This window comes from Carlito syrichta, unplaced genomic scaffold, assembly GCF_000164805.1.
Source record: "Carlito syrichta isolate Samal-C Ts95f unplaced genomic scaffold, Tarsius_syrichta-2.0.1 Scaffold311350, whole genome shotgun sequence".
NCBI classification, from domain to species: domain Eukaryota; kingdom Metazoa; phylum Chordata; class Mammalia; order Primates; family Tarsiidae; genus Carlito; species Carlito syrichta.
The window spans coordinates 558,040-568,527 of NW_007255446.1; the positions used below are offsets into that span (position 1 = coordinate 558,040).

Sequence of the window (10,488 nt, forward strand, 5' to 3'; positions counted from 1 at the left end):
CCGCTTGTGGGAACGGGGCCTTTGTCACTGAATAAGTGGCGACTGTCGTCTCACCGTCAGGGCCGGGGTGAGACGGAGGTGGCACAAGCACAGCTGCCAGGCGCGTCACCGTCGGCTCAAATCCGCCGAGAACCTAGCGGCGACGCTCGCAGGGTCCCGCCCTCGCGGCCGGAAGGGGCGGGGCCGGCCCGCGGATTTGGCTCGTGGGCTCTACGTCACTTCTGGGCGCCGGGGCGGGGCCCGAACCCGCGCGCCTGCGTTGGGGAGGTGGCCGTGGTGCAGGCTGAGCCCGCACCATGAGCGAGGCGGACGGGCTGCGGCAGCGCCGGCCCCTGCGGCCGCAGGTGGTCACAGACAATGGCCAGGCCCCGGAGGCCAAGGACGGCAGGTAGGCCGGGGCCGCGGGAGCGGGCGACCCTCCCTGACAGCGGCGACGGCAGGAACCGTGACGGGTGGACGGGGTGCCAGGCGTCGCCCAGGCCTGTCGTCTGACCCCGGACACAGCTCGCTTCACCGCGGAGGACACGGGCTCCGGCCAGGCGGGGCCCCCGCCAGGTCCTTTGGGCTTCTGCGCGCCCTGCGCCTGGCGTGGCGCTCTCCCGGCTCCAGGGTCCTGGGACGCCTCACGTCTCCCGCTCCCTGCTCCCGCCCCCCACTGTCCCCTCAGTCTTCGGAGCGTTTTCCCTCCCTCCGCCACCCCCACCCCCCGCGCTGTCCTTCTGGCTCACCTGAGCCCCGGGGACAGCCATCTGGCCACGGCCCTGCGACTCCCCCTCCCCTGCTCGCGCCTGCGTGAAGGAAGGTCCTGGAGATGCCGGGCCCGCTTCGTGGCCCCGCGAAGCTGACTCTTCTGCGTCTGTCCCCACGTCGCGTGCCCAGCCCCGCCGCGGTTTTCGGAGAGTGGAGGACAGAAGGGACATTGTAGTAAATTCTTGTGACAGTTCAGCGTGACAGGCTTTTCCTGACAAGCCAGGAGAAGCGTAGGAAACTGTAGTTGACACCTTAATAAAGCTCAAGTTTTTTGTCCTTTGCTTCCTTTCCCTCTTTGAGAATTTAAGTGTGCTACATTTTGTTGGCTAAAAACTGAAGCGTGAGCCGGGTGGTGGCTCACGACTGTCATCCCAGCACTTTGAGAGGCGGAAACAAGAGGATTCCCTGAGCCCAGGGGTTCGAGACCAACCTGGGCAACATGGCAAGATCTGTCTCTATAATAAAATCCAAAATATTAGCGGGCCTGGTACGGGTGCCTGTAGTTCCAGCTACTCGGGGTGATAAGGTGGAAGGATTGCCTGAGCCCAGCAGGCCTAGGCTGCGGTGGCTGTAAGCCTGCAACTACACTCCAGCCACAGTGAGACTCTGACTCAAAAAAAAAAAAAAAAAATCCAAAAAGCAAAACAAAACTGAAGCATCATCCTTAAACTTAAATTTCAATATAAGATACTTAAAGTTCACGTTTCAATTTTTTGTCCTTAGTTTCATAACTTCGAGTTTTTAGAACCAAAGTGACCCATAATCCTGGCTCAAAGTTGTGGAACAGATTGACTTCTGTGTTGAAAGAACTATCAGAAGTATTTAGTGGTCAGGTACATCCTGCACGAGAGACAGTTTGGGCACTGACAGACTGAATTTGCTCACTGGTGATAGTGAGAGGAACCCATTTGAAGGAAAGCTGTCACAGAGTGGGGCATTTAGTCTCTAGAATAGCGATCCTGTGGTCACAGTTGGCTCCCCAGGCTAGTGGGAAGATCAGGAAAATGCTGCTGTATGTCCTGACTGTAGAGTGACCAGCTGTCTGGGGTTGTCCTGGACTTGGGGTTCCAAGGATACAGGACTTTCAGTGCGAAACCTGGGCAGTCTGGCACCGGTGGCCACTCTGCCTCCTGTGGATGTTGTGGATTAATCATCTGCTCAACCGAGGCGCCTTTTAGAGTGAATGTGCAAGGACTGGCAACACTTCACTACAGAAACTGAAAACGAGGCAGCTTCACATGAGGAGTGGCAGATAACTGGCCTGAGCTGTGGGTGTTGAAAACCAGGGCACACAACGCCGGAGGGCACTTGTTAGATGGCCCTACCTCTTCTCACCTCTCTGGACTGCCAGCTGACACTCCTGGCCCCAGGCTGAGGCACTTTATCCAAGTTCTCTGTGAATTTCTTCCTTAATGACAAAATAGATTGGATTTTCCAGAGTTGTCTTTTGCCGCCCAATTTTTCCAGTGTGACTTTTATATTTGTGCTTACACATTTTCTTGACTTCTTATGTTCCTGTCTTTCTCTTGTTTGTTGATCCCTTTTCTGTGTATCTCTCAAAGTGAGTTCTTGTTGCCCACCTTCCTTTCTAATTTTTTCATATAACGTTGTAGCTGTTTTTCTTCTGCAATGCTTCTATATTTTTCATTTCATTCTTGGTCATTTCTAGTAGTTCATCTAATAATATTGACAACCTTAAAAGTTAAGGGTTCACTGGGCTCGGTGGCTCAGCCTGTAATCCCACACCTTTGGGAGGCTGAGGTGAGTGGATTACCTGAGCCTGCGGGTTCAAGACCCACCCTGGGCAGCGAGACCTCATCTCTACAATAAATAAAAAAATCAGCCAGGCTAATTCCGGAAGGCTGAGGCGGAAAGATCACTGGAGCCCAGCAGGTCGAGGCTGCGGTGGCCGGGAGCGGCCACTGCACTCCAGTCTGGGCGACAGTGAGACTCCAACTCAAAAAAAAAAAAAAAAAAGTTAAGGGTTCAACTTCAACCAGGAAAGTCTTGGGTAGAGTGGGCAAGGTCCAGGAGTCTGAAGGAAGTAGAAACATGAAACTCTTAGGATAAACTTTAAATGTGCTAAACAGAATGAAGCATTCCTTGAAAGGCAGATTAACAGAAGTAGGACAAGATTTTAGCAGTAGCAGGGATACCTAGCAGTACCTTGTCTGGCCTCTTGACTTAGGATGAAAGGTGGTATTGGCTCTGTTTTACTGCTGAGGTCATTGAGCGAGGTGTGAGCGTGTGAGGGGTGCTTTATAGAAAGTTACAGAGTAACAGATTCAAAAGAGACATGAAAATGACTGAAGAAGGATGGAACTGGCAGCTGGACAGTGACTCAGCATATTTTTAAAAAATATACTTTGGGGATGAGGTTTCATACCAGAGCCCTTGAATTTGAGTTTCTGTATTTCAGCTATATTGAGGAACTTGGCTTTAAGTCCTTTTGTTCAATCTGGAGCATAGGTGAGCTAAGCATCTTCACATACAAGTGCAAGTTGATAATTAGGATTGGCACTGATTTTCATGAATGCCTTAGAAACTTCACTGAAGGAATAACTACACTGTGAAACTCTTCCTATTGGGAACATAGTTCTGTCTAGGAAGATAACTGGTTAATGTCCACTGCTTAGGAGTGAAGATGTTGAGGATTTAATGTGTTTCAATACATCAAATTCCATTCAATTTTCTTTTTCAATGAACTTCTGAAGGCTTTTAGACTGTTAAGAGTGTCTACTAAGTCCATTTTCGTTTTTCCTCATCAAGACTGGGGAGTGAGGGAGGCTGTGTGGAGAGACAGATGCGGGTGTTCAGAAATTCAGGAATTCATGAGGAGTTGGAACCTGGAATTTTCATTTCAGCTCTGCCTGCCTCAGGTGTGCATTTCAAATGACTCCTTTGACCTGTTTCCTAATTTTTTTTCAGGGAGAAAAATGATGAATTTAGGAGCCCCAGTTTAAAGGAATGTGAAAATGAACAAATTCAAGGCACAGTCACTTAAAAAGAACTTGTTGTTGTTTGACTTTCAGGTTCTGGGATCACCTTGGTGCCTGAGGTTACTGGTCCCCATGGATTGGGGACTGACAGGTTTTCCACAGAAATACAAGTCATTCTTTTTTTAGTCTCTTGGAGTCTATTCATCAGGACTTCAGCCTGAGACTCAAGGTCCTGATATCCTGTGCACAAAAAGAGAATACCCTTCAGATTTGGCTGGTGAAATTAGGTTTGTGTAGATTGTGTGTAGTACAGCAGTAATTGTCAAATCCTTTTGCCTCACTGAAATTGCGTGCTTGCCCTTAAAGACTGTAGGAAATTTCAGGGTGCACCTGTCTTCACGAAGACAGGTGCCTTCCAGGCTTTTCTGAGGGATCGGGTCAAACAAGCTGATTTCTCAGACTGCATCTGGGAAGCACGTTACCAGACTTCCTGGATGTGTCAGCACAGGATGGGAATGTGCAGTGCTTTGTCAGTGAAAAGGGGCAGGGATAAATGTAGTGTCCTTAGTCTAGTTAATGTGGGTGTGCAGAGTCAGAGGGGAGAGATCTAGAGGAAAGACAGCGGAATTGTAGTTTACCGTGAGTTTGCAGGAACCAGCACTGAGGAGGGCCTGCCAAAGAGTTGATGAACATGGGGCACCCAGAGCAGGACACAGGAGAGCCATGCTTGCCTCATTTTTGGAACAGGCAAGCTCCATTTCAGGTGCTTAGGAGTCACACATGGCCAGGGGCAACTGTATTTCCATCCTTGCAGAAAGTTCTGCTGGACGGTGCTGCTCAAGGAGTTTTTTAAAAAAATTTAAGCCACTGTTTCTAAGACTCAACCACAGAACTTTCCAGTAGAGGTTGATGAACTTTCCCTGGGGAACAGTTGAATGAGGTTAGTGGTGTCCAGCTGCACATCAGAACAATGGATGAACAAAAGGGGCCCATCCTGTACCTACCAATCAGGAATCTAAGGACACTACATTTATCCCTACCCTTTTTCACTGACAAAGCTTGCTTAAGGCTGCCAGGTCACCTTGATGTAGGTGATCAGAGTGCCTTAGGGAACCCTAGACTGCGTGGCCTCACGATTCTTCAGCAGCTTTTTGTACTCTAGCCATAAGATAGTTACTGCTAGATCCTGGCAGAGATGGGCCCTGTGGGACACAGGTCTCTGTCTCTGGAGTTTTGGCTACCTTTCTAGCTGTAAGCACCATGGCTTTCAGTCTTGGCTGAGTATTTGTTTTGGAAATAATTGAGCCTTTTGCCATTGGGTGAAGGGGCAACCAGATATTTAAGCAGGGTATCACAACCTCTGAATCAGGTAACCATATCAAGATTTTAGAGATGTAAGCTGCAGTTAGTAAAGGAGACTTAACAATGTGGGTGTCTGTGACAACAGGAAGACTTGTGTTTGGTAGAACCATGTTAGGCGAGGAGAAAACAAAGCAGCATGGGGTCAGATTTTCACTGCTTTTTGTTAATGACAGAACAGTGCTTCCCTCTGTACCAGATTTAAAGGAATCACACTATCAAAGCATTTCTGTCCTTTGTTCTTGCAACCATCTCTGCTTTATTGTACAGATACTTAACTTCCATTGTGTTGGAAGTCTTTAGGTTACTTAAAGAAAGTCACTTGGGTTAAAGAGTGTCCCAGCCTTTGGAGCAACCGTTTGCATAGTGTAGTCATTGACTTTTTTTTAAAACATCTTTATTGAGATGTAATTCACATATCATAAAATTCACCCATTTAAAATGCCAGGCTCTTAGCACAGTGGCTCAAGCCTGTAATCCCAGCACTTATAGGAGGCGGAGGTGAGAGGATTGCCTGAACTCAGGGGTTTGAGACCAACCTGAGCAACATAGCGAGACCTCATCTCTACAGTAAATCAAAAAATTAGCCGGGTGTGGTGGCGCATGCCAGTGGTTCCAGCTACCTGGAAGGCTGAGGCAGAAGGATTGCCTGAACCCAGCAGGTCGAGGCTGCAGTGGCCGTGAGCAGCGTGCCACTGCACTACAGCCTGGGTGACAGAGTGAGACTCCTACTCAAAAAAAAAAAATTCAGCTTAGTGTTTTTTATATAATCATGGAGTTTTGTAGTAGTTGCCACAGTCTAAGTTTAGAATGGTTTAATCACTGGTAACATTTTTTAGATGAACTGAAATTTACATAACATAAAATTAACCATTTTAAAGTGAACGATTCAGTTGTATTTAGTGTATTTGCCATGTTGGGTAACCACCAGCTCTTGCTAGTTTCAAAACTGTTTCATCACCCCATGAAAACACTTTGTACCCATTAAGTAATCACTGCCATTTCCTCCTCCCACATAACTGCCCATCAGCAAGAGTGGATAAAGGAGTTGTGGCATATACATAATCAACCAGTAAGAAGAACCTGGAAAATAGCATTCCAGTGAGAGAAGCCAGTCACGCAAGGTCACGTATTGTTGATTCTATTTGTAGGAAATATCCAACATGGGCAATTGCCATGAGCTTTCACAGCATTTTCAAGCCCTGCTCTGAGGCTCTGTGTCTGGGCACCCTCTCCCCTCCCCATGTCGTGGCAGGCAGTACTGCTATTGGGGGCCACAGACACAGTCTGGTCTGGTGCTCAGTCACGCTTTTCCAGTTATTGCAGTGGCCATGAGCAGCCTACTTAGGCCCCTCCCAGTTTCTCTCCTTGTTTGTGAAGCAGAGAGATGTTCATTTTGCCCGGTACCCCACATGAAGTACGTGTGGCACATTCTCATCTTGACAGTGTCTGCCATTCCTCTTTCTGGGACTCTTGCTCCTTGCCCTGCCAGACTCTCAGGTCACGTGAACCAGCTGTAGTGCTGGGCCATAGGGGTTCTGTGGGCCACTCTTGTACCCTGGATGGATGGTTGCATCAGAGAAGGTTATAAGGCCCTGGGGCTTGGAGATGGGACTGGAAGGGAGAGGTTGCCCTGACTTTTCCCTTTCTGGCTGCCTGCCCTCTTCCAGGAGCCTGGGCTCTCTTGCCACTTATTGGGTCTGTGGCATTTTTGTTTGGGTTTGTGGAACCTGGACCACCTTCTTTCCCACTGAGCAAAAGGGATAGAGACTGAAGACTTGGCATTTCACCTGGCCTGAGGTGATGGGCTCCAAACCTCTTATGTGCAAAGAGAAGGAAGTTAGGGACAAAACTCATGTCTGGAAGGTTATTTGTGGGAAGATTGACACATTAGATTTCCCACCAGCAAAGGAAAAATGTCAAAAGAAAAGAGCAGTGATTAGTACAGCCCCCTGAGCCTGTCCTGCTCTGGGGAGGGAGCAGCAGGAGAAACCAGATCCCACCTTCAACACTGCATGGAAGCATCCTCAGCTAAGTGGCCGGTTTCACCAGTCACGGTGCAGCCATGCTTTCTTTTTTTTTTTTGAGTTGGAGTCTCACTCTGTCACCCAGACTGTAGTGCAGTGGCTGCTCCCGGCCACCATAGCCTCGACCTGCTGGACTCCGGTGATCCTTCTGCCCCAGCCTTCCAAGAAGCTGGAACTACATGCACGCGCTACCATGCCCGGCTGATTTTTGATTTATTGTGGAGATGAGGTCTCGCCAAGTTGCGCAGGTGGATCTCGAACCCACGGGGTCAGGCAATTCACTCACCTCAAAGCACGGGATTACAGGCTGAGCTGGTTTCCGCAGGCAAGGTGCAGCCACGCTTTCTACCACTGTGTTCAAGGATCTGCTCCCTCCTGGCTCCTGATCCCTCACCGGCAGTGCTCTTGATGCTGATCTTGCTGCCAGCAGCCTGTTCATGATGAGTTAGGTGTTCTCTAAGATGAGACATTACTTCTACCATGTACCTCTCCTTCCAAGACTTCACTAGTGAGCATTTACCATCCATGTTTCTACTCGCCATCTGTTCAAGAAAGTTGAGGCTTTTTCTGTCCTCAGAATCCTTCCGCCCTTTACCCACAGCCCGATTCCAAAACTGCAGACACACTTTTAGATGTCTCTTACAGCAGCACTACACTTCTGGTTAATTAGAAAACCATATTCATTTTTATGGCTGCTGTCACAAATTACCACACAATCAGTGTCATAAACAACATGAACTTACTATCTCACATTCTGTAGGTCAGAAGTACCCGGGGAGGTTCCCGTGCTGAAGTCAAGGTGTGGCAGGGCTGTTTCTGGGGCTCTGGAGAGGGTGTGCTTCTGGCCACTCGCACTGGTGGCAGAATCCAGCGTCTTCAAGTGTGCTGTTCAGAATGTCTGTGAGGGGCACGGTGAAGGCTGCTCTTTTGTACCCCACCCCGTCTTTCTTTCCCTTGATCTTTTCATTTCCGTCTACCCCAGTAGAAACAGACTGGCTGTCCTTTCTTCTCTACTTTATTCATTTATTAAAATCATGCATGTTCAGAACTGGGTGGGTCATTGATATTGTCCCAGCATCGCCTTCCACACTGGGAACCTGTGAGCTTTTGCAGTAAGGAGACTGGCCTACACTTGCTTGGCCTACACTTGATTGACTGGTTTTTGAGAAGGAGACTGGTGTCCAGGCCTTCTCGTTCCTGTGCTACCTGGAACACTTCAACATGTTTGGGCTGTAGAAGGCTGTCCTCTGAAAAACCAAAACATAGCTAGGTGAGGTGACTCATGCCTGTAATCCCAGCACTTTGGGAGGTGGAGGTGAGAGAATTGAGCCCAAGGGTTTGAGACCAGCTCTTTTCAACAATAAATCAAATAAATCAAAAAATTAGTTGAGCATGGTGACTCATGCCTGTGGTTCGGCTACTTGGAAGGCTGAGGCAGAAGGATTGCCTGAGCCCAGCAGGTCAAGGCTACAGTGGCTGTGAACGTGCCACTGCACTCCAGCCTGGGCAACAGAGTGAGACTCCGACTCAAAAAAAACCCAAAAAACAAGAAACCAAAACACTGTCCTCAGGGCCAGTTTTTATTATGTGCAAGTCTTGATTTTTTTTTCTTGTAGTCAACATTTTAATTTTTTTGATGGAAAACAATTCTCTACCTTAGGAGCTTTATTTGCTTTAAGTTAATGTCAAGTGTTTAGTAAATTTAAATGCAATTTATGTAAGCAAATAATGCTTGTTCTATGCAGTTTATTTAGTAGCAAGAGGCCAAATGAGAAATAATGAATGTGACGATTGATTGAGGTGTTTTAGTCACAACTGGTCATTTGTCCATAAACTTCACCCACGACTTTAGGAGTGAGGACTTAGTTTTGTAGAGTCTGTGTGGATAACCATCAGTATCAGTCGAACTTCTTTCCTTAGGTGGAAGAACTGGGATTTCCTTCTGAATTCTTAAAGGTGGGATCTGCAGACTGATTCGGGAATTGCATGCTTAGGAAGTTGTTCTGCTTCCATCCACATCCTGGGTTTTTGTCTGTCTCCTTGATCCTGAGAGTCTTAGGGACATAGCACTGAGTTGCTGCTTTGAGTCCGTGCATCAGGAAATCGTGGCTTTAGGAAACACCGCTCTTTTCCTTGGGTAAGTGGTATATCTTTTACACCGTTGGAACTCTTTCTCCTATTACCTTTTTTTTTTTTTTTGAATCAGGGTCTTTGTTGCCCAGCTGGAGTTCAGTGGCATGATCACGGCTCACCACAGCCTCAATTTCCTGGGTTCTGGTGATCTTCCCTGTCAGCCTCCCAAAGATCTGGGACTGTAGGCATGTGCGACCACACCTGGCTGATTTTTTGACTTTTTTAGAGATGAGGTCTCTTTATGTTGGCCCAGACTGGTCTTGAACTCCTAGGCTCAAGCGACCCTACTGCCTTGGCCTCCCAGAGAGGTGAGATTACAGGTGTGAGCCATCATGCCTGGCTGACCCATTACTTTTTGTGTTCATCAGTTCTCTGGTTTGCTTTTAAAAAACTCATGCTAGAGGATTCACGATCTGGAAAATAGCTCATTAGGACTTGGTGAAGGCTGTTCCCTCTCCCTTGTCTTTCTTTCCCTTGGTCTTTCATTCCAGCCTACCACAGTAGAAACAGATAGATGTCTTTTCTTCTCTGCTTTATTTATTTATTAAAATCATACATCCAATACAGGGGAAGATGGAAGATAAAAAAAAAAAGAACACAGTCATGTTTGCCAACCCTTGTAAGCAGTGCTAAAGTACAGTCACAGGCCAGAGGCCAGCTGCCTTGCCATGGGAAAACTGGGTGAGAGGCCTGCTCTGTGAAGGGCTCTGGGACAACCAGGCCGTCACTGTTGAGGCTCAGCTGACTCCTTTCTGTGTTTCTGACAGCTCCTTTAGCGGCAGGGTCTTCCGAGTGACCTTCTGGATGCTGGCCGTTTCCCTCGCCGTCCCCCTGCTTGGAGCCATGATGCTGCTGGACTCTCCTATAGACCCACAGCCTCTCAGGTGAGCTGCGCAGTCCTGGGGCATTGCTCAGCGAATCCAGGCCTCAGTGATTTCTAGGGTCTGAATGGTCAGTTGTGAGAAGCAGAGCTTGCGATTTTTTTCAGGACCTGAATGTCTATGTTGGGTAGATATTTCTCAGAATACATGTATGGGGGTGTCCTTGTCATTATTTTATTTATTTATTTATTTATTTATTTATTTATTTTTGAGTTGGAGTCTCACTCTGTCGCCCAGACTGGAGTGCAGTGGCCGCTCCTGGCCACCGCAGCCTCGACCTGCTGGGCTCTGGCAATCCTTCCGCCTCAGCCTTCCAAGTAGCCGGAATTACAGGCATGCGCTACCATGTCCGGCTGATTTTTTGATTTACTGTAGAGATGAGGTCTCGCCAAGTTGCCA

General features: G+C 48.2%; 1 protein-coding gene across 2 annotated transcripts in view; it reads left to right on the forward strand.

Annotated features, from left to right (window-relative positions):
* The first annotated feature begins 207 nt into the window (after positions 1 to 207).
* Positions 208 to 10,488, forward strand: part of APMAP (adipocyte plasma membrane associated protein) — a 24,654-nt gene continuing 14,373 nt past the window's right edge. The window contains exons 1-2 of one of the 2 annotated variants that reach the window (XM_008068616.1): positions 208 to 388; positions 9,976 to 10,092. In XM_008068616.1, the coding sequence (XP_008066807.1) occupies positions 297 to 388; positions 9,976 to 10,092 (209 nt within the window). In that variant the 5' untranslated portion in view covers positions 208 to 296. Of the gene's footprint in view, positions 393 to 9,975; positions 10,093 to 10,488 lie in introns of both variants that reach the window. The other variant, XM_021717860.1, reaches the window with a different exon arrangement.